This window comes from Hippocampus guttulatus, chromosome 11, assembly GCF_054856545.1.
Source record: "Hippocampus guttulatus isolate MCC_2025c chromosome 11, RoL_Hgut_1.0, whole genome shotgun sequence".
In the NCBI taxonomy this organism is placed as follows: domain Eukaryota; kingdom Metazoa; phylum Chordata; class Actinopteri; order Syngnathiformes; family Syngnathidae; genus Hippocampus; species Hippocampus guttulatus.
The window spans coordinates 21,439,382-21,463,782 of NC_141271.1; the positions used below are offsets into that span (position 1 = coordinate 21,439,382).

The 24,401-nt window shown below is 48.4% G+C and overlaps 1 protein-coding gene across 4 annotated transcripts; it reads left to right on the forward strand.

The window, feature by feature from the left end:
* The first annotated feature begins 129 nt into the window (after nt 1–129).
* slc4a3 (solute carrier family 4 member 3) lies at nt 130–24,401 on the forward strand. Of its 4 annotated transcripts, none has more exons than XM_086123116.1 (22): nt 130–1,564; nt 1,896–2,074; nt 2,260–2,501; nt 3,215–3,393; nt 3,613–3,842; nt 7,053–7,198; nt 7,464–7,644; nt 8,040–8,175; nt 10,883–11,066; nt 11,735–11,840; nt 12,746–12,930; nt 13,085–13,304; nt 13,394–13,609; nt 14,526–14,674; nt 15,021–15,215; nt 15,290–15,469; nt 15,741–15,830; nt 15,994–16,160; nt 16,675–16,928; nt 17,258–17,427; nt 19,031–19,204; nt 20,191–24,401. In XM_086123116.1, exons 2-22 carry the CDS (start codon nt 1,906–1,908, stop codon nt 20,266–20,268), a joined length of 3,651 nt encoding a protein of 1,216 aa, XP_085979242.1. In that variant the 5' UTR covers nt 130–1,564; nt 1,896–1,905; the 3' UTR covers nt 20,269–24,401. The 4 variants fall into 4 exon arrangements, with proteins under 4 accessions (XP_085979242.1, XP_085979241.1, XP_085979245.1 ...); XM_086123115.1 differs by having other exon boundaries at nt 1,896–2,070; XM_086123119.1 differs by lacking the exons at nt 130–1,564; nt 1,896–2,074 and having other exon boundaries at nt 2,326–2,501; nt 3,220–3,393.

The window sequence follows — 24,401 nt, forward strand, 5'->3', positions numbered from 1 at the left end:
CCTTGTCACCTGATCCCAAACTTTTGGATCTTGGCTGTCTTTGTACACTCCCCCCCCCCCCCCCCCCCCCGCTGGCTCGCGCTTCCTCAAGATAGTCGCTGAACCCCCCCCCCCCCCCCCCCCGATGGAAGCGCGCAGTCAAGAAATTAGCGACACAAAACAACGTGAGGGGTGATTATGGCGAGGCAGCGGTCGTCATGGTAACAAAAAGATGTGCTCTTCATTTGCTCGGGACAGCGGGAAAACAAAACCCGAGCGTGACAAACGAGCGTTCGTGCAGGGGCGACTGTTTTCATTTGTGAAAACAAAAGGACTGCACGAATAAAATCGGCATTGGCCAATAATGGCCGCGTGACCGCATTCTTTTTTGGTTCTTGCTGCATTTCTGCACTCGGGTGCCTGTCAACGAAAAAAAAAAAAAAAAAAAGAAGGATGAGCTCATAAGAAGTGAGGCCGATGTTTTTCTCTGTGATAGTGGGGAAAACCAGCTCAAAGTGGGTCGACATGTTTGGTGTCTTGCTCGCCTCAAGCGCACAGCCAATTCGGCGACGTCGCTCCTGACGTCCCCTCGCTCAAGGTTTGGCACTGATTTTGCGGTCCACGATTTTGGCATCCGTCCAATAACGCTTCTTGTCACGCCTCAAAACGGTTCGGCCATGATGAGGCACCAAATGGGTTCAATTAAAAATGGTCATCGGAGGGGAGAAGAGCTGCAACCACCGCCATCAAGTGACGCAACGTCTCGGCACATCGATGGAATATCTCATCATATCGTTTGGCTTCAAATCTTGTATTCGGCCTTTATTTTCTTGTGTGTTTGTCGCGTTGTGCGTGAAGCGCGTTGAGCTACCTTTTGTATGAAATCCGCGACCTAAATAAAGCGGCCTTGCCTCGGCTCGCCGAGTGATGTGGCCTTCACGATGAATGTATTTCCGAGTCCATGTGCAAATGGAACAGTTTCATGATTGTCAAGGCGGGGGGACACCCTCACCCAATGGTTGTCCGTCAATGTGTGCCTTGTGCGGTGGCCCCCCCGCCTACTGCCCGGACAGGCGGAGGCACTCCAGCGCGCCCGCGACCCTTTGTGAGGATAAACGGTTCAGATCATGGCTTGGAGGTGATTTAGGGGGAGCCCTTTGCATTTGTCGATCTTGCCTTTCATACGTCGCACATTTGGGATGTCTTGCAGGTCCTCCTTTTCATTCTGCATCGGTCAGCGATCGGGATATTTGCCACGTGTGGACTGCGGCACTTTGCGGCTGCGTCTCGTGACAATGACGTCAGTGTTTGATTGTGGCGCAGGTGATGCCGGCCCAAAAGCTTCCCGGGTGGCCGGCTGTGAAAGAGAAGGGCTGAACGGCGCTGTCCTCCCATCAAGTTCCCGTGCTTGCCCAGCCCAGCGCAGCGCCGCTTCCCTGCCCTTCAACCGCGCCGTTTCCATCCAGCCGCGCCCCCGCAGCAGTCGTCAACTTGGTTCGCCCCCAGCCCCCTTGGTTGAGGGCCACATCCGATGGCTGCGGGTGGTCACGCCCCTGAGATTGACGTTTTGATCAACCCGCATCAGGTAAAATTCAAGTTCTCCTGAAATGCGTTTGGGGACAACTCTTGCAATTTGGTTGCAATCGAAATTGGGAATGAATCCTGACAAGCTGAGACCGGACTCAAATGTTGAGGGCGCCAGATCGGGCTTAACGACAGAGGTACCTTTGACAAAAAGACATTAAAAAAAAAAAATCAAATGCCATGGTGAGAGAGAGAGAGATGCTTCTAAAATTGGTGGTCTTTTTCACTTTGTGATGAAAATGTCAGAAAGGAACAGATGGCTTTTCACAGTAGGTGGTGCTAGTGCACTAAATGTTCAGGCTCAACTTGATTTGAATGTATTTATTCCCCAGGCCAGGGAGGATGAAGACAACCAGGAAGAATCCTTGGCCGTCAACCAGAAAGAGGGGGAGGAGGAGGGCTGGGAGACGGAGCTTTCTGTCACGTACTTTGCCGACATCCTGCGTGGCTCGCCATCCACCAGTGGAGGCCGGATGGGCCCAAACTACACAGAAAAAGATTTTGAGTGTAGGTGCGCATGACTGCGTGGTAAATGCGTTGCCATTCCGTCCTCGTGGTTTTTCTGGGCTCGGCTGCCGTTGGCTTCGGCGCGTTCAAATCTGATTTACGATATGAGAGAAAATGGGCGGAGGGATCATTTGGATGACTGCCACGTACGTTTGGCCTAATACGCGTTTGTCATTCCTCTGAATCCAGATCACAGGCACACGATTCATCACGTCCACCACCCGCTCTCCACGCGCTTGCCCGTAACGCAGTGCTTCTTCCGCAAGAGGGCGCACGGCCCCGAGCGCAGGCGCAAAAAGAAGCGAAAGAAAAGGAAGACGTCCCTGCCGCCCTCCGACGGGACGCCCACCATCCACGAAGTCGACGAGGAGGAGGCCCAGTCCGAAATCGAAAGGCAGGTGGACGCCGAGTTGCCCGGCAAGCAAGCGCAGGTAATATAAGATGAAAAAGACGGAAGGAGATTTTGTGTAGCTGGGACTCCCGAGCCACGTTTGATCCATGGTCATTCGTTAATCGAGTCCAAAATTGTCAAAATGTCAATGCCAAACATGTAAACGGAGGTGTCCAACCTATGGCCCGGGGGCCATGTTTCGTCCGGTCGTCCATTTTTGATCGATTAAAAATGACGTTTGACATGGCGCACATGGCTCGTTAAAAAAAATTATGTCAAGGTCCGATTCGTGATATTGTGAGATCCATGGCCGGTGGCAACCCTCAAATCAAGAAAAATTTGCCTTATCACCTTGAACAGAAACGAAAAAGTTTGGACACTCCTGATGTAAAGGTGCTATGTGTTTCTTAGCTACAAGGTTCACTTACTGGGTCGGTCTGTAACGTATCAGAAAAGCAGACCAAAACCCCCCCCCCCCCCCCCCACATTTGGCTGTTTTCCAAAGTAAAAGCATCTATTTGCCAATCTGTTGTTTCGCTTCGACGCAAAGGACCGGTCGGAGATGCGGAGCATCTTCAAAACCACCCCAAAATAGCTCAAAGCGATTCCCGATCAAAATAGTTGCTGATGAAGCAATGAATTGCCGCGCCTCAAAAACAGAAGCTCGATGACTGACCGCAACTGAACTTGTGTGGATGAGTTCATTTGGCCCCCGTTGCACCCCTCTCACCGCCATCTCGTCCTTGTTCTCAGTTTAGTTTGGAGAGCCAAGAGCGCTTGGAAGAAGCTCTTCCAATCGCCACCGTCCGCACGGAAAATGAAGAGCGGCGCCGGGCCCAGAAACACATTCCGACTCTCAACGGGGATCTTCGCTCTGGACAAAACGACGTCATCGAACACCGTGAGGACGAGGAAAAGGAATCCTGCGACAGGTCGGCTCACGTACCATTCTTGTGCTGTTGGCTTGGCGCCGAAGGCCGCCGTGGTCATTTGAACTCATTCGCAGTCAAAATGGATGTCGAGAGCCGTCAACGGCAGTGAACGAGATCATAATGGCGACGACAACGACAACAAGACATTGCCGTTTCTGTCAAAAATACTGGCGAGTCCGTCACTCCGTCTCTTCTGAAATCCCGCGTTTTCCTTGTCAGCATCAGCCCAGGACGCGCGTCCCCCGCCACCGCCGCCGCGACGCCGAGCTGGTTCTGTCGAAGGCCCGCCCACCACCGCGCCGCAGGCGCCCAGCGGTGCAACTACGACCTGAGGGAGCGGATTTGCATCGGCAGCATGACGGCAGCGGAGACCGCCGTCTATCGACGGGTGCCGACCGACGAAGCCGAGGCCCGGATGTTGGCCACCGTCGATTTGGATGGCATGAAAAGTGAGTGCGGCGGAACGGAGGCCCGTTTGTTTTGGGATCGTCCAACCCAGTGTTACCCGACCTTTCAAACCCAAAGAGATAAAAATGATCTGCTCTCCATTTCGTCACATTTATCTGTACCTCGTTTTGGCGGTCGACTGAGAACATTGCAGCTGCACCACAAACTCGGATGTTTTTTTTTTTTTACCTTTTAGGAATGTGTCTATCACATACCAACAAACTAAAGCAACAATAATGGTACACAGAGTAAAAATCTGCGTGGTTCAAAAATTCCTATTCAGAGCACAATTGCAGTTTATTGATTTCTACTCGTCAAAGGTCGAATGACAGCTGCTGGTTCGGATTTAAATAAGCAAAGTGAATTGGTAGTGAATTTTCACTTCATCACCAAAGTCTTTATTCTGCTGAAAGATGAAACAGCGATCTCTACAGGTCATATTCAGTATTACATTCATTTCATTTTGTCTTTTGATTATTTTTTTTCAGCTCAGACATGACTTAATTTCCTCAAGCATTACAAAATGCATCATAGTTGTTTTGATTGGACAATATTTAATATGGATGGTGGTTCTAATGATACGGACTCACGGCTTTAATTGGAGAGTACTTTGAAAAACAGAATAAATAATCCGAATAAATAATAATAATCATAATCATGGTAGGGAGGCACAATGGATGACGAGTTAGCACATCCACATCACAGTGAAGGGGTTTTGAGTTCAAATCCGGCGCCGGCCTTCCTCGGTGTAGTTTGCACGTTCTCCCCGTGCGTATGCGGCTTTTCTCCGGGTACTGACAATTTGTGGGGGATCACTGCAGTGTAAATCCAAACATGTTGTATAATTAATGGTTGATGTAAATAATGATCGTTAAAAAATCACACCGACGCAATATGGAATTAATCCAGCATTAAACCACAAAGCAAGTTCAGTGACAAAAGCAAGAGAGCGTGAGAAAGTAGAAAGCTGCATTGACATTACACCGACAAAGAAAGAAAACGGATGAAAGTGGGTGGGGGGGGGGGCGTTAGCGGCGTACTCGGTAAAGGGGGCGGTCATTAACTCAGCCTGCAGTCGATTCCCCTTCACCGGCGACCCTGCCTCTGGCCTTTCCTGCTTTACCAGACTGGAGTAATCATTGACTGCGTAGAAACACAAAACAGGCCTACTAAAATCACAGCTGCCGGCTAGTGATGCTTCACGGTGACAGGCCGTGCATGCCGCTGGAACCCGGGCTTTCCTTTCTCCGGCGAATTCAAGTCCTTCCAGAAGGTCGGACCAAAGGTTCAGGTGAAAAGTTCACAACATCCACAACGCAACATCCAGGAACGGCCGACAAGCAACAACCCTTGACGGTGAAAACCAATGGCCACAAATTGTCGCGACACCCTTTGCAGATGTTTTTGTGGTATGTTTGGCAAAAGGAGGAACGATGGATCACCGAATGGACCCGGCAAACCAAGTGCAATCGAGTAGGAGTTGTTGAGCCAAACCTGCACGCGAACGTGAAGCGTTCAAGAACTCAATCCCGAGAAAATAACACGACCGCAAAAGGCCATCCCGAAATAACAACTCCGTGCACAGAGGTAACCGAGCCGGACAAAAAGAGGTGGACAGAACCACCGTGGAAGGAAACAAACAAAACAAAATCAAGGTCGAAGAGCACAAAACCAAGGAAAGGTTCCGCCCACCCGCGCCCCAGAAATCAACGATGGAGAGAAGAGAAAATGACGTCATAAGCAGGGAGAAAGACGCAACGTGTCAGGAGGATTTTCCACATCTTAAAAGACAGGAAGTCAGGCCTTGGAGCAGTTTTGGGTTGTCCTGCGTGTGAGGTGTGAGGTGAATTTCAGGGGGGAAATAAAACCACACACCTCAAGATGGCGTTCCTCTACCAATCTCCAACCTTCTCTCCCCCTCGAATGGTAATGCAGTCTACCAATGACAACATTACATCTTCTACTCTGATTCACTCTGCATCGATCATTGTAGCACAGCCTCAAAATCAATCGCCTGTGTACGAAACCCAAAACAGGAGTGGCAGGCAGTGCAATTGAGTTGTCACAAAGAAGACCACGCCTGTTCTGCCCTTTGCCGCGGTGGCCAAAGTAAACGTTGACAGCGTTGCTCGCTCTCCTCGCCCTCCTCTGACCGTGTCTTCCGGCTCCCAGATTTGACTTTGCTTCGCTTTGCTTTTATGGTACATCCAATGTGGACTCGTGACTTGCGATCCAGGCAAGGCACCGCAGTTGAAAAGAGTTGGCAGCCCCTGGATGAGCAGTGAGCCCACCGGGAGAGGGGAGGACAGGAGGAGGTACCAGCCGCGGAGATGACGGATCTCGACGGACAAGACAAGGGAGCCGACGAGGAGCGCGATGGCGCCGCGCGCCGGTGTAGCGTCCGTCGAGGCTCGGGCACTCCGGAGCGGCGCCAAACCGAGCGCTGCGGCTCGCTGTCCGTCGTGGAAGGCTTGGAAGACTTTGAGGAGTTTGTTTTTGATTTTGACGACTACGACTTGCTCGAGTCCATCCACACTCAACTGGGCTCTCCGGCCGAGTCGATCCGTAAGTAGTTGGGAGAACTTTTCACGGCGTTAGTTCTTAACTTAACATTTTTTTTTGCAAGCTTATGATTGGATTTCTATGCACATAAGCAGCGGGTGTGAGTTTCCATTGCTTCTCCATAATGCGATGGGGCAGATGTCAAAGAGGACCCCGTTGGCACGTGCGATTTATTGAGTGCATTGACAAGCCGCTGGAGCGCCGATGCCGTTTCCTGTGTTTCCATTGATCTGGTGGCCTCCATTTGGCTTTGGGCTCAGCTACAGCTGGAGCGGAAAGATATTTCATTGACAAACACTCTGGCCACTTCTGCTGTTTCTGTCCACATTTTTGGTTGCCTTTTCCGGCCTTTTTTGAATGTGCCCCTCTTCCAACGCACCTGATCCCAATGATCAGGATTGTTCTCTTAGATCTTGCTGATCATTGGAATCAGGTGTGTTTCCTCCCACATTCCCAAAACATGCAAGGCAGGTTAATGGAAGTCGAGCGAGCGCAAATGCTTGTTTGTCTCTGCGTGCCTCGCGATGGGCTGCCAACCAGTTGAGGGTGTTGAGGGAGGATAAGCGGATCCGATGGTGGATGGATGGATGGATCATAAGAACCCTGTTGGCAAGATGATATGCTGATGAAAAGGTGTCGGCTTCCTGCAGGTCACAGATTTGAAGACAACCCCGGAGTGAGACGCCACTTGGTGAAGAAGTCGTCCCGCTTTCAGGTCGGCCGAAGCAGCAACACTTCCACGCCACTGTCCAGCCTGAAGAAGAAGAAACGAGCGGCGGACAAGAAGACTCATGAGGTTTGCGGCACTCTCACTATCGGTCTTTTTTGTGTGTGTGCACTTTGCTGGCAAGTACAGACACTAATGCTAATACGAAGGATTTATCCGACTTTATTTCTGACTTGCATCAACCATCGTGATTTGAACTTGCTTGGGGGTGGGGGGAGGGGGTGGTGACAAGGGACTCGACTTGATATGTTTCAGACTTGCACATACTGCATGTGATCTAATGTCCAGCCATGTCGTCTGTACTGATGACATCTCCTCTTGGCTTCACTTCCAGCTGTTTGTGGAGCTCAACGAGCTGATTGTGGAGAAGGACCATGAAATGCGCTGGAAAGAGCGCGCCCGCTGGATCAAGTTCGAGGAAGATGTCGAGGAGGAGACGGACCGCTGGGGCAAGCCTCACGTGGCTTCGCTCTCTTTTCGCAGCCTACTGGAGCTTCGTCGCACGATCACGCACGGTAAAGGGACTTTTGCAGCATCTGTCCAAATCACAGCTCATTGTGTCATTAAAATCGACAAGGGTTGGTTCAAATAAAAATTCTATACAAGTAAAGAAACTCACTGGCAGCATGGTGGAGAAGTAGAGTGTTTGAGTTCTGAGTTTGGGAGTTGTATGTTCAGGTCAGTGAAGACTAAACGATGAATGTAGATGTGCAAGAGTTAATCGATTCGTTGACATCTAATCGATGATCAAATAACTCGGTAACAATGTATAGATATATGACCTGGAAGTGCTGAATGGCCTAACTAGTGCTTCAGCGTCGGTGGGCAATAGCCTCCGCCGCATTCCACCTCCTCCACTGCCGCCATTGGAGAACCCCAGAGAATCATATCTGGCACGAATGTTTCCAAGGTGCAATCCTTCTGGACCTGGAGCAGAACTCTCTTCCGGGAATTGCCCATTTGGTGGTGGAGACCATGATCATCTCCGATCAAATTCGAGCTGAAGACAGATCCTGCGTTCTGAGGGCTCTGCTGCTCAAACACAGGTTGGTTACCAAGCCCTTTCTACGATCCTGTAGTTCTGGCTAATGCTGGACTTGGAACAGTTCAACAGTTGTGAAAAATCATAATGATAATAATAAAATACCGTACATACCGCACCAGGTCTGGCACCCTCAGCGACTGTAAGTGCAGCCGATGGCCATTTGTTCCCGAGTGAAGTGAACCGTCTCGAGATTGACATTGTAATCGTGTTCCAATACCGCAGTACTACTTGAAGCGCGAGCAGCCGAAAATGGATGTTCCTTGGCAAGCGTGTTGGTCTTGGCTTTGTTCATGACACCTTGAACAGCTTCCCATCATAAGCAATCAGTGCGCCGTGAGTCTCGCTGAGAATCTGATCCCGAAACTTCAATCATAATCCCCACCCGCAGCGTCCATCTGTGTTCTTCCAGCCTTGGCCCGCCAGAAGCATTCATTGGATGGCAGCCTTAATCTCCAACTTTCATCTGGATGATTTTATATATATTTTTAACTTCAATTGTACTCATTTTTCTTCGACTCTTTCAATGGCAGCAGTTAACGTATGTACGACGACACACGACAAGATCCAAGCTCCCGTCTTCCTTATTCTTCTGGTTTTGGTGTTCGAAAAAGGCTGACACAGGGAAGCCGCAGAGGGAATTTCCAGAATGTTAGCGTTTAACAAGACTTGGCTCATCATCTGAACTTTCCTGCGGCCGACAAGGCTGCAGATGTTGAAGCTGTACCGTGCTTGTGCCCGGTTAGAAAAGCCAACACCATTCTCGATGGGGCTTGGCTGAAGGCAGCCGTGGCCTCGTGATACTCGTTAATTCTGAACACACCAACGTACTTTGCAATCCAATAGACATCGCCCCCCCCCTCCCCCACAAAAAAAAAGAATGTACCCACTCTGATGTTCCGTCACATTTTCCATGTGTGTGAGTCTTAACACAAACTCCCCGAGCATCCCTTGGGCCACGTCGTGCAACATCAGACATGCACAAAACAGTTTCACCCTTGTCCAAAACCCGCAAGATCAAAAAAAGTTACACCATGCCCATAAGTAACAACATTCTAGAAATTTGTGACTCGAATAAATACCAGCCCTAGTTTGTCATTTGAGCATGTACAATGGAGTCTCCATGAAATCTGGAACAAGATGATCCCACATTGCCCACGCATAAATAATGTAATGGCAAATTTCACAAATTGTCATCTGAAAACTAAACTGCATCTTACGTTCATAAAACTAGCTAAAACCGTCTGTCATGGCGGAAATATCTTAAAACCAATACAACCTCAAATAAGACAAAGCGTTTTTGAAAAATCTAAAACAAATTAAAAACCTGCTCATAAAAACGAAGTGAAAAGTCAAAACTAAACAAAAACGAGCTCTACTGAAAAATCTCAAACGATCATCACCTTGATTCTGATTTAGCCAATGAGCCGGCACAAATTTGGGCATACGAAGGTAATTTCGGTCTGAAATTTCTCAGTGGATGGTCGCATGCCGTTTGGCAGGACGCGACAGCTCGTTAACATGTGTCGCTAATGTCATCAACACGACAGTCCTGAGCTCTCCCAAAGGCCCTCGAGGCTGCCTTTTGACTTCGACCTATGCCGCTCAAAGAAAAAAAAAAAAAAAAAGAACCCGCAAGGGAAATTGATTCGATGTATAGATTTGAAGGATTACGTAATGAAAATACATTAGCCACATGGATGCTGTCAAAAGGAACGAGCGGGGACGGAAACGACACACGCCCGTCCAAATGCAACAGCTGAGTTAAGGGGAACATGTCACTTGTGTCGTAGAAAACGCAGGCCTTTTGCTTGCCAACTATTTCCTGGACGCGTGCCCCGAGTGGCTCATTCAGAAAGGGTTTTTGGAGAATTGCGTTGCCCTAATTGAGCTGAGCGCAACGGCCGAGCGCACGCGCAAAGCGGCGGCGAGACCAACGCGACTCCAATGAAGCCGCCCTGCCAAAAATTCCAAGTGGGCCGTCGTGCGGTCATTGTCGGCCTTTCCACGTAAATTCCCGGCATAGCGCTGGCAGCGTCCGCAGGGAAAGCAAGCCTCCGTCATTACGCTCATTATGAGACTGACATCAGATTTACAACGTGGAAAGAAACACATCGAGATGCCGTTAGCATTTGGCCGCTCGCTCGGGCCACTTGAAAGAGTCGTCAGGAACGGCTCGGCCGCCGTTTCTCTTTGACAGTTCCGCCTCCTTTTCATCAAGAGCTTGTTTTGTCCAAGTCTGGTACCATCACACCGGACCATGTGGTCCTCATGAGTCGGGGTGGCTGATGTCAACATTGGAAACGGCGGATGGCAATCAATTTGAGATGACATGGGAGGGAAGGAAACATTCTTGTGACACTTGCGGTTCACTATTCACACGAAACACTATTTGTAAGTTTTGTTTTTATTTTATCTTGCTGGAGATCTTATCCCCTCGCTCCGCCCCCCCCCCCCCCCCAAAAAGAAATCTCAGCTTTTGGTTGCTTTTTATGAAATGCCCTGAGAAACCATCAAAGCACCGTCTGACAAGGAATCGGTGCCAAGGAAGTATGTTGAAGTGATACATCTCGACTGAGTTGTCAGTGGAAGTTTGTAAGACTCATCTTGTGCATTTTTCTTTCTTCCCAAATCGAACCATCTGTAAATTGTTCATAAAGGCATCGCAAACGGCTAACTCCCAACCCCCCTCTTTTTCTCTTTTTTTCAAGTCATCCAAGTGACATGAAGCATCGCTTTCACCGGCACCACTCATCGAGCAGTCTTCACGGCAGCGTCAATCCCGCCCGCGTCCAGGACACCAGCCTGCCCCTCGTAGCCGAAGAAATGGAAGAGCACCAGGATGGCAAAGGACCCCTCTACGACCCCAAACAAGACGTCTTTGTCAGCCTGTTTGTAAGTTGCCTCGACATGGAACTCTGTAGATCTGCGGTGACCAAACTATGGCTCGGGGGTCATTTGTGGACCTCTGTCAGTCTTTCAGCGGTCCGGCTCATTTGTCGAAAAAAACCAATGCAATTATTTCATATTGCATACAGCATACAATATACATACCTACATACTGTACATACTGCGTATATAGCTTCCGAAATAGATTGTATATGCTGGAGTAGCCATATATGGTCTCTGCATATGTTCTAATAGGCGTTTGAGCCAAGGGAGGTGTCAAAGAGGCTAGAAAGAAGTCGCAACATTGCAGGCAGATACCACATCATCCACATGCAGTTGGCTTTGTTTTTTTGTTTGTTTTTTGTTTTTGTCATAGGCTTCAAGTCCCTTTGGGAGACTCAAAAGTCACCTCGAAATGCTCGCATGTTGCTGAGGTATCCGCCGAAGAAGTCAGGCGGCCCGTTTGCCCACATCCGTTGAATTCTTTTCCGAGTCGACACACCGGCACTCGTTTGAAGGCCTCTTGATGCGGCGACTGCAAATTTGGAATGCTCTCGATGATGTACAATGTTGGCGTTTATTCGTCAGAATGTGTTTTAAATTCACAGAGGCTGGACCTGTTGCTCGGAATATTCATGCGGCTAATCTATGTCTCCAACTGTTCTTCCCCCAAGAAATCTCTCCATCCCGTATCTCCCGAGAGCCATCCGGCGGCCGCCAGATCTTTGAAACTTCTGGCCAAGATACCAAGAGATGCCGAAGCTGTCATTGTTTTAGTCGGTAAGCGTTTGGACCAAAATGCCGCTTCGTTTGTTTTTTTGGCCTTTCATATTGCCTCAAAGAAAGAAAAAGATGATTCAACGCATGCCTTCATTATCAACGGTCGACGTCAGCTTGGATTTATTCACACCAGCTTTTGCTGCATTCTGCCTAGTTTTTTTATCAACTCAAGATTTTGCAGCAGCTTCAGCAGATTCTTCTATTGAAATAGTCAATAGAATAATCGATTCAAAAATAGTGGCCAGCTGCAGATGTATCCATCCATCCATCCTACTATCCATTCTCTCGCACTTATCCGGGGTGGGGTCACAGGGGCAAGAGCCTTAGCAGAGAAGCCCAGACTTGCCTCTCCCCAGCCACTTCTTCCAGCTCGTACCGGGAAGGCGTTCCCAGGCCAGCCGGCGTGTCCCGGGTCGTCCCCGTCGCCTCCTGCCGGTGGGACGTGCACGGAACACCTCACCGGGGAGGCATCCTCATCAGATGCCCGAGCCACCTCAGCTGGGGAGGAAAAGCGGCCGGACTGTGAACCCCTCCCGGAATTCCGAGCTTCTCGCCTTCGCTCTCAGGCAGAGCCTGTGGAGAAAACGCATTTCGGCCGCTCGTATCCGAGATCTCCTTCTTTCGGTCACGCCCCCCAGCTCGCGACCAGAAGTGAGAGTAGATCAACCGCTAAATTGAGAACTTTGCCTTCAGTTGAATTGTAAATTGATGTTATCTATTTATTTATTTTTCAATCAAAGCAAAAAACACAAGGCTGGCAGAATACGCAGAGGGAGGTATTTGAAATGAGAGCTTCAGACCTCAAGAACAACAAAACATCCAAGTTGGATAGGATTTGAAGTCACAGCAAAGCCAAGTAAATAGACAAAGAATCTTGCTGGAACATGCATTTTGTGTCCTGGCAGGCTGCGTTGAATTCCTGGAGCAGCCGGCCATGGCTTTCGTACGGCTGAACGAAGCCGTGCTTCTGGAGTCGGTTTTAGAGGTCCCGGTTCCAGTTCGCTTTATTTTTGTCCTGCTTGGACCCAGTCAGTCCAACGTGGACTACCACGAGATTGGACGCTCCTTCTCAACGCTCATGTCTGACAAGGTGTGAAACATTCCCAAATTCTCACGGTTTTCAGTCCAGACACTCTCCGGTAAACGAAGGATCTCATTTTCCCGAGATTCAAGAAAAACTGAGAATACCTCATCATTTCATGTTCTTTTGTCATCGAATGGTCTTGTATGTTTGTGCATTTCAGAACTTCCACGAAGTGGCTTATTTCGCCGACAACAGACAAGATCTCCTCAACGGTATCAACGAATTCCTGGACTGCAGCATCGTCATTCCGCCCTCCGACGTGGAGGGCAAAGACCTGCTGAAGACCGTGGCCGACTTCCAGAAACAGATGCTGCGCAAGCGCAAGGAAAGGGAGCTGAAGAAGCACCACTCGTCGTCCGGCATGGAGCAGAACAACAAAGGTAAGCTGTCAAATGTCATCTGTCAGAAGACACGCTGATGGGGAAGAAAAGAAAACAAAACAAAACAACTCGCCGCATGTTCCATCCAGACATGATTCAAGAGGAGGAGGAGGAGGGCGACCAAGAGATTGACCCACTCATGCGTTCGGGGATTCCTTTCGGAGGTTTGATCCATGATATTCGACGTCGCTACCCCAACTACGTCAGCGACTTGAAAGATGCTGTGGACATGCAATGCGTCGCTGCCGTTATCTTCATTTACTTTGCTGCGCTGTCGCCCACCATAACCTTTGGAGGCTTGCTAGGTGAGGCACCTTTACAACACATGGACACGTCCCGAATCAACTCGAATGGGGTACTAATTGTACTTTTGCCAAAAAACACATCATAGTCCACAAATATGAAAAAGCCAATTCAATTATAATGGCAAGTGGAGTGCACTTAAATACCAGCGCGCCCCATATTTGCTTCTTTTGAAAACACATTTGAATATGCACGGTGGATTGACCAAAATGTATTTAACAAAATATACACACAGCAGTACAATGGAAAAAAAACACTAAGTCGAAGTACTCAAAAAAATGCCTGTAAATCACAAGTATCAAACCAAACTACAACAGCAAACAAAACATGACAGGAGCACACGTATGCTCACATACTCCCAACAAAGACTGACAGAAACCCGGGGAACTAAATACAAGCTAAGTGACGAGACAACGAGAACCACCTGGACAACACACAAAGGCTTGAGGGAGCTAATTGGTTACACACAAGGAACGCTGATAACGAGAACAGGTGGCGAAAAAAGGCCACATGAGGAATCGAAACCAAACGTAACCAGATCGAAACATAACATTGTAGTTTCCAACAACTTCCTTGAACCTCCAGAATCCCTCGCTGTATGTATGCAGACTGGCAGCAGAACCCCGGAGGTTTTTTAGCTTTTTGTCCAGTTTTTAATCCGTCCGTGATCTGTCCTAGCAGCTGGCTAGCGCTATGCTAACCCCTTCGTGCTGGGGCAGAGGCCAGCAACAAAAGTAATAGCAAAGGCGATCATACACTGCATAGATGGAATTTAGGAACTGATTGCTGGCGTTTCAGACATTTTTGGGATAATTCGACATGTCGGTTTGTTCCAGAGAGACATAATTGCCGTTCTTGAGAAAAAAACCTAGCAGGAGTTGAACAGGTGTTATGCCTCCTTTGCGCCTTCCCATGCAGGGGAGAAAACAGAGGGCATGATGGGAGTGACCGAGCTGATTGTTTCCACTGCGACACTCGGAGTTATCTTCTCGCTCCTGGCTGGTCAGCCTCTTCTCATCATCGGATTCTCGGGACCTTTACTGGTGTTTGAGGAAGCGTTTTACAAGGTAGCACACACCACGATCCATCCTCTGCAAAAGCTCAGGTGGAGAGGTCTTTTCCAAAATCAGAAGAAAGACAAATCAGCTGTGTGAGGAATTGCTAGACGACACCCCCACGAATGCGAGTGCCCCGCGGCCTCGTCAAGGGAAAATACCCACAGAGGAATTCCCCCAACCAATGTGATGTGGCCGGCTCTGATTTATGTCCCGTTTTTCTCACGAGGGAGGGCAGATGGCGCAGGGGGGGGGGGGGAGTATTGCCTCACGCGAGCTATTGCGACTGTTAGCATCTCAATGCACTGCCCGGTTTGCTTCCACTGGGCACCTAACGGCCAACGATGTTGTCGCTCAGTTCTGTCAGGCCTACGATTTTGAGTACATGACCGGCCGGGTGTGGATCGGCTTCTGGCTCGTCTTCATCGTCCTGCTGATCGTGGCGGCGGAGGGCAGCTTCCTTGTTCGCTTCATCTCACCCTTTACTCAAGAGATCTTCGCTTTCCTGATCTCCCTCATCTTCATCTACGAGACCTTCTCCAAGCTTATCAAGGTCGTGATGGAGATGGCCTTTCCCGAAAGAGCTGTCGGATTGTGTGTTTTTCACGCGAATCGCTTATTTTCCAGGTGTTTCGAGAACATCCGTTGATGGCGTGGTACCCGGGGGACGCCACCCCTCCGTCTGAACTGCAGGACATCCAGAACCAACCCAACACTGCCCTGCTGTCTCTCGTCCTCATGATGGGCACCTTCTTTGTGGCTTTCTTCCTCAGGAAGTTCCGAAACAGTCGATTTTTAGGTGGCAAGGTAATCGTGGGGAATCGAGCGCTTAAACCTCCTCTAGCGTTCATTGGTCAGCAACACCATGAATGAATATCCCTCGGTCAGTCCGACCAACTTTTTTCAGATTTAGCCAAGCAGAAGATGGTTGATTCCATTCGTTTTGAAAAAAAAAAATTGATTGTCCGTGGTACCACCTCTGCCTCAATTTGAGCCAGGAAAAACTCTGCATGGAGTAGCATGAACTAGATCCGTTTGTCTTCTTTTATTGATTTCTTTTTTTCTCCCCTTCCTGCAGGCAAGAAGAATCATTGGGGACTTTGGTATCCCCATTTCAATTTTAGTTTCCGTGCTGGTGGATTACTGCATCACCGACACGTACACGCAGGTAAAAGAACCGTACTCATTGATGCTTCCATCACTCAAATCTCAATTGTGACACTTTAGCAAGGCAGCGTACGAGAAATGCGGCCCAAGTGGTCTTTGGCAGTTTGCCGCTGGAACGCGGAGGCGTTCTTTCATCCCTCGCGTTGTGTTTGGTCTCCTTGTAGAAACTCGACGTGCCGTCCGGCTTCTCAGTCACTTCCCCGAACAAGAGAGGCTGGTTCATCAGTCCCTTTGGTGACAAGCGGCCTTTTCCCACCTGGATGATGGGAGCGTCCATTGTACCCGCACTTCTTGTATTTATCCTCATTTTTATGGAAACGCAGATCACTTCGTAAGTGCAGCATTTCCCTCTTTGTGTGTTGTTGGTTTTTCCTGTGGAATCTTTCTTCAGCTTGTCATCGGTCTCGCGGAATTGCTGCGAACTCCCGAATATTGGCGGGTCGGTATACACAATTTTGCAGATTTGGGGGGTTTGGTCCGCTGACAATGACGTGCTGATTTCAAGCCTTTGCGGCAGGGCGTCCTCCCCAGCACCCTTCACTGCAAACTATGTTGAAGTGACATATCTCGCCGTGGTGGTTAGCGCAGAATCCCTCCCGCTTGAGGATGGGTTTTTTTCTCTGCTGAGTGGCTATAAAAACAACAGTCGAAGCTCATAAATCAAGACGGTGTTTTGACAGTCGCAAATGGAAATGGGAGTACATTCTTTTGGAGGGAGCTGATTGGACGACCCGAGGAACAGGGCCGCCGATAACAGTTGATGATGAGAATCGTGTACACGCGTAGCTACGTTTCCTGGAAAGAAGGATAATCTGTGGCGCACTCTTCTGATTCACCTCTTTCAGCCTGATTGTCAGTAAGAAGGAGCGTCGGCTGGTGAAAGGCTCGGGGTTCCACCTGGACTTGCTGCTCATCGTCATTCTCGGCGCCTTCTGCCCGCTCTTTGGCCTGCCGTGGCTGACGGCGGCCACGGTGCGCTCGGTCACTCACGTCAACGCCCTGACCGTCATGAGCAAAGCCACGGCCCCTGGAGAGAAGCCCATGATCCAGGAAGTCAAAGAGCAGAGGCTGACGGGACTTCTTGTGGCCGTGCTTGTGGGTAAGAAGTTATGAAAAACGCAGGCCGATGCACTTTTCACACCCCAGAAAACATGCCGTCAACAAGATATATGGAATGGGACGGACCAGTACCGATAGCAGGTATCCTATGGCTCACATACTATTCTTACGTCAATGTATCGAGTGAAAGTGAAGGCTGATATCGGCCACCGATACTTGTGGCCATTCTACCATCAGGAACTTTAGTTTGAATAAATGCTGAATGCTTAGCTGGAAGACGATGCGGCTTCATTGAAATGACTGTAGTCACCCATTGACACCATATCCCATATGTGATGATCCAAATTGGCTTCTGTCCGGCCCGACCAGGTATGTCCATCGTGATGACCGATGTGCTGCGTCTCATCCCTCTGGCCGTGCTCTTTGGCATCTTCCTGTACATGGGGGTGACCTCTTTGACGGGGATCCAGCTGTACGAACGCATCACGCTCATGGTCACGCCGGCCAAGCACCACCCCGACCACATTTATGTCACCAAGGTAACGCACATGACGGGCGGGAGTCTTAATCTCTGAAATGAACTGCAAAGCTGACTTTTGCCTTGAGAGGATGAAGTTAGCTGTTGTAGTTGTTCTGTCCTTTAGTTTTGAGGTGCAAAGCTTGCGTGTTGTCGTTCTATTTGATTCCCTCCAAATTATAGCGTCTCATGGATGAATCGACAATTAGCAGATTAAAGGGCCAATGAATTTGACAATCGATGAATGTTTCAGAGAGCTTATTGAACGTAAAATTGTCCATCCCCTCCAACTTTCTGTATTCCTCCTTGAAAACGGATCACCTTCATTTTCAATCAAAATAAGGCATTTTCAAACTTGCGCTTTGACCATATCAAACAATTGTCCTCATTTTGGCTGATTTTCCGACATGTCGCCGGCCAAACGATTCACGTCTTATTTGTTTGAGTATTTTCTGCACCGATAATTTCAAATAATGTCTTGATTTTGAAGAAAGGGATTACAAATCGAATTTTTTTTAGTAAATATTTGTATTGAAATAAGATCGATCTACACTTATAATAAAATGTCTTTCCAAAACAAAAGAAATGGCTCACTGAAAGGCCGATTCTTAAATGTAAACAGGGCAGACTCGCCAAATCTTGGCCAAGTCCTAAAATTGAATCCGACCGGAGTCAAGTCATGTGACCCGGTGCGCCTCCAACCTGCGCGCACGCACTTGCGATACTCGACTGACACGCGCAGACAACAGCGCGAACATCGGCAGTCCCTGCTCTCACTGGCGCGCGCTGTCATCCGGCCGTGCGCGACTGCAGCCGAAAGCCAACGCGGGTCCATCTTGCCAGGTCATGTTGCTTCGCTAGCTCCGGAAATGACAGCCTTGCGGCGTTTGGGATGTTACGGATTCCAGCGCTGACGCAGATGCTCAGAAGCCCGAGTAATGACAGAGTCACGCGCGCAATCTTGGGGCTTCCCCCGACTAAAGGACACCTCTCCGTGCTGACGTCGATTTGCCTGAGTTCATCGGAATGATTTATTTGAGGAAGCCGGTTCTCAAACCGGGGTCCTCGGACTCAAAGGGCTCCGGGGTCCCCAAAATTAATTGGAACTCGACTCCTTGGACTGGCGCAGAAGGATTGAGGCACACTTTCTTCACCCTGAACATGAGACTGTCGAGCACAGTATCGGCCACGAACCGCTACTGGAATGTCATCAGTGCCCCTATCAAAATCCGCCGCTAAAACCAAGAATATTGGCGTTGGTGGTTCTGCTTGATTTGTATCATCGCATCCAAAACGAATATTCTCCATTTTCAGGAAGAAACGGCAGCATTTTGTAAAACCTTCTTCTATCCTACTGCTGACTACTAAAGGACAGAACAGGTCGAGCCAAACTTCATTCCTGGGGTTGTCTATTCTTTGGTTGAGTAAATAAGGTGAATATTTCCTCTGGGTCAAAATGCTCTTGTCAGATGTCAACGTGAGTTGGGGCTTTTTGAAAAGGGATGGCTGGAAGATCAGTCCTTGTCCACAAGATGGAGCCAAAAACAGGAGCCATCCGCTTGAAGTCTTTTGTCGAAGCGGAAAGTCCAGGTGTCAGCCTTTGAATGCCTTTCTCTTGTCGGCAGGTGAAGACGTGGCGCATGAACATGTTCACCCTCATCCAGCTGGGCTGCATTGCGGCCCTGTGGGTCGTCAAGTCCACCGCCGCCTCCCTGGCATTCCCCTTCGTCCTCATCATGACGGTGCCGTTGCGCCGCGTCATCCTCTCCAGGGTTTTTGAGGAACGTGAGCTCCAGGCGGTAGGTGCCGTGCCGCGGCGGGGGCTTTCCAGTAACGCGCTCGTCCATCTTTGCCACTTCACTCCATCGGATGGACGTGAACCCCTTTTGGCTGCAGTACTCACTCCTCCAAATGCAAATATTGAGCTTCAAATTCCTTCGTGACAAATGTCAGTGTCTCATGTTTCTCCCTGGAAATGTTCACGTTTGGGACTGCGTCATGTTTTTCTGGTTGGCTCAAAACGCTCAGGCTTTTTTTTTAGGGAGGGAGGATACATTTGTCCATCTCAAAGTGAGATTTTAGAGAATATTCTGCCCGACAAAGTATTGTATTACATGCAAAAAAATGCAATTGGACTTCATCACTACAGTACATGTTTCGGTGTTAACACAAACCACAATTTAGTACGTCTATTAAATTTCACGTCAAAGGGAAATCGCCATGAAGTCATTTCCAACTCTAAGGCTAGAATTACACTGCCGCTTCAAGTGCTCAATTTTTAGTGACTTGTTATGGAGCCTTTACACAAATTTCATAAAATTGCAATTGATGCGTGCCCATAAAGTTTTTCTCCCAATATCATTTAAAACTCCACTCAAAATCATAATTTGCCTTATCAATTATTTGAGTCTGTTCAAAATACTCGCCAATTACGACTTTGCTGTGAGACAAGCTTTGGCCACAATCTGGTGACATCTTTTGGCCTTTTAAAAAGACCCACAAAAAAAAAATCTGCCTGACTTTTATTTTGAACTGAAATGTTGTTCAGCCAATTGAATGGTCTCGCGCTATGCTTTGTCTGTCTGTGCGTTCCATTTCTTTTCTATTCATTGGGAGATATGCAAGACCAATGGAATTTTTGGAAAAGGCCCCATCCCAATTGTATTTATTTATTTATCTTTTACTCTTTTTTGACTAAAATTGTGCCAAATGAGATCTGGAGGGAGAGGGGGGGGGGGGGGGGGCAAAAACCGCCCAACTTAAGTGAAGCTCTCCATCTTCACAGCTGGATTGCGATGAAGACTCGCCCAACTTTGATGAAGATGGCCGGGATGAGTACAACGAGATTCACATGCTCGTTTGAAGTTGAGCCAGCCAAAAAGACCACCTGCTTCTTCTTCTTCTTCTTCTCCTCCTCCGCCTCCTTCTTCTCCTGCTTCTTTTTCTTCATGTTCCTGATCTCTTCAGAGTTGACAAGGATAAATGTCATAAGGCGAAAAAAAAAAACATTAGCAAATATGTTACATCAATAGATAATATATATATATTTTTCCTCAAGTTAAAAAAAAAAAAATCTAAAAGCAAGAACATGTACAGAAAGGGTCTGGGCCTCGCATAGGTGGCGCGGGTTGAACTTCCCTGAAATCATATGCGAGTCTCTAGCCTGAAGTCATGAAAGACAATGACGACATCCATCCCTTTAATTACTTGGCAGGCTTTGGGCAATTGTGCAATGCTGATGTTCACCCCTGAGACAAACAGTGAGAGGTTGGTGGGTGAGTGCCAGGAAGTCGTCGGAAAATCTGTATACTTCATGAATAGGTGATTTTTTTTGCCCCAAAAGCAAAAAAAGCAAAAAAAAAGATGTTGCGGGAAAGAAGCCAAATGATATTTAATGCTTAGAATAGCTCCCTTTTAGACAAAATGTCAGATCTTCTAAATGGATGTGCAAAAGGCCTTCCATACAGTTGTGATCAGGTCTTTACTTGGACTCATCGCTAATGTTTTCGTACCGACTGCACTTGTGTGAATGCAGAATGCTAGCCACATCCTGACGGCTCAGAGGCAACAACATCATGCCGCTTCCTCCAGCGGACGTCAAGGCTTGAGTCTTGAGTGACATAGGAAGGCCATTTTGTCAAAGTATCAAGAAAAGGAATACATAAGACGACAAGATCCATTGAGGTTCATCTTCACCCAAAAGGCATATTGTGCATTGGGGGCGGGGCATCCCTCCATCCATCCATTAGCGAATCCGGTTTATCCTCAGGAGGGTCGCGGGTGTGCTGGAGCCTATCCCAGCGGTCTTCGGGCAGTAGGTCCACCCTGAAATGGTTGCCAGCCCATCGCAGGACACACATGGACAAAGGACCATTCGCGCTCACACAATTTAGAGTGTTCCATCCACCTGTCATAGATGTTTTTCAGAGTGTCGGAGAAACCCAGAGAAAAGCCAAGCAAGCACGGGAGAACATGCAAACTCCAAATTGAGAAAAATATTAAAATAAATAAAAACAATCTTAGAAACAACTCTTGCCTACGGGATTATAACAGCTGCCAATAATTCAGATCCTGATATCATATCAATTTCAAACTAAAATTCTGTAGCGTTACTGATCGAATCGTATGAAAATGAACCCTGCCACTCCAGAGAGCCGACAACTTGTATCTGAGAAATTCCAAATTTCCATGATGTCCTCTGTGAAGGTTTATGTAATGATTGCAGCCTGGAATAAGAAGGCTTCGAAGAGCCCAGATGAAAAAGACATGGCGAGTGGATGTCAACTTGTCAGCACCACGCTCCGCGGGCCCTTTGTGCAGATTTCAAGCACTTTGACCGGCAGGCAACGTGCCCCTGCCAAGCAAACGAGCTCCATGGCTAAGACGTAAACAGCCATTGAAGCCAAACTTTTGTACTTTTGTTGGGCAGAAGTACCCGACACAAAAGGCCACTCACAAATAAGTCACTTCTGTTGTAGCTTCTTTGTTTTGCCAACCTCATTTTTTTTCCCATTTCGACTCGATGCAAAAGCTGTTGATTCGTCATGTCGAAACTTTATCAGCAAATAAGGTGTTGGCCCGGAGTTAAAAGGACATTGTGTCATTTGCTTCAGCCTCCACCACCCCCAAAAGAAAAAGCCCTTTTTTTTTCATATTGGCTCTTTCATCTTCTCAACAAGATTTCCAGTACACATTACACATATGTCATGAATAATATAACAAAACACGTCAGCTGAAAAGGCCGAGAAACTAAGCAAACACACGTGTTGCCAACACGCCAGGGAGCACTTGAACGTTGGCAGGGTGCATGAATGATGTATACGATGACTGGGAATTCGAAATGTAGCATCTGTCTTGGGTCATTTTCGAGCCGACTGGCTTTTGCGAGCTCACTATAGAACTCGCGAGCATTCGAGCATTTCCGGCGTTGCGATTCAATTGAAATGCAGTTGGCGCTTTGGAGCGTGGTGGATGACACGTTTCAGAAAATGGATGGATGGATGTTTTCCGCGTGTCGCCTCGCGGCGGCCAATCGGTCTCCGGGGTGTAACGCGTCACACACGAGGCGGGCTTTGTGACCGCCTTTGAGAGCACAATGGAGGAGGAGGAGATGATCTTCGCGGTCTAGGACACCCCCAGCGAAAGAATTCGGCCAACTAGCATGACCGCGACAAAGATAAACTTGAACTGGCTTGGGCGTTTGGTGAGCGAGGAGGTTGTCATACCTGCTATTTACTTGATTATTTGAACAACCGTTGAAGGGTTCCAAGTCTAGCATTAGCCAGAACTCCGGTATCAACCACATGGTCCTCGCTGGCTGGTTACAAAATGGCCGGTACGACATCTAGCAGGCGAAGCCCCTCCCCTTCTTCTCCGCTGCGCGCGAATGAAGTCGCTGCGTCACCCAGCGACTCCCGCCGTCAAACCCGAACAAATGAAGCGAGGCGCAACGTTGCCAACGGATTTGCTGTGTGCCTAGCATGAGTCATTACGGTAGTTTCCAAGCCTTGAACTCGACACGCAAGCTGTGTTCGACACTCTTCCGGGCGGCGCCGTTGAAAAACAGATTTGGCGAATATATTTGTGGGTGGCAGGAAGCGGTTGGAGTCCAGTTGGCGAATAGAAACGAGCATAATTTGCAATGCAAGTGTTCCGATTATTATTTTTTCATTGTCCCAAATCCCTTTTTAATGATTCTGGAGTATATTTTGATATTTCGGAAGCACTGGTGAGATAGCGATTGCACTTGCTTCTTGGTGCAATGGGCTTTTTTGACAAAGCAATCCATGCATTTGTAAGAGTTGACGTGTAGCTAAAGATCGCCAATTCTTATTCTTTTCTTGGATTGTTTTTCTTTTTTCTAGCTGCAGAAATACAATCAAGAACCACCCCCCCCCCCCTCACAGACCCCTTTCCGCACCCTCCACTCCCCTTTAAGTGCTTGAAAGTGAAGAGCCGATCTTTTCAAGAATCGTCAGTGAGTGTACAGTATTCAAATATTTGCTAGCCTCAAGAATGACGATGCGTATTTACACAAACATGTCCGGCCTACAAAGCGAGCCATAGAAGAATTCTCTCAGGGTAAACTGACCTTTGAACTGTAAATTCCCAGCCTTTAGTTAGCTGAGACATGTTTGTACAAAAAATAAGATATCGCTTGAACGATATTGTTGAACGATGCATGCAAGGTCAAGAGGAAGTGATGAATGGTTTGGTGAATGATTAGGAACTTTTCCACCTATTTACATCAGCCCAAAAATTTAATTCGGCAGCCCCACGCTGCATACGTTTTGTTTTTTTTACCGTTTTCTTTCATTCGGGCTTTGCTGGGAAGATTTTGGAGTCTCTCGCTCAACGTGGAATAGCACAACACAAACATTTGAGTGCAAGCGCACGCTGGTCCGCGCATGATTGCCATTGAGGAAAGTTCACCAACAACACAGACAACCCCAAATTGTACATTTCTCCCCAAAGGTCCCGCAACATGACTCTCATGTTTGACATGTTGACACAGTGCCGCGCTTGGGCAATTTGTGTTGGGACAGGTTGCGCACAGTCGCTTGGTGGCACATTTCTGTCCACAAAAATGAATGGCCGGAATGCCTCCAATCGGGTTTGATGTGGGCAGCCGGAGGGAAGCAAACGCTACAATTTCAGTCCCAAACAGCAAACAACGGATTCCATTGCTACGACGACGACGACGACCAAATGCTCCACCGGTGGCGTGTTGTACGGTCACGGGAGACAGAGTTCAGTGTTTTGTTCACAATTTGTGTTTTCTCGACCGGTAGACCGGCGGCAGTAAAAGTTGCTGACGGGTTGCCGTCGCAGGTCGTCTGTTGCACACGTCCACGTGCTCTTGTAATTGTTCTGTGTACAATTGTGCGACCGGAGCCACGCGCAAACGGCGAAGCACGTATTGGCCTCTGTTGACACAAGGAGCGAGGAGCAATTGTGGCTGCGGTTTAAGACAATAAAATCTTCGAGTGCCGCAAA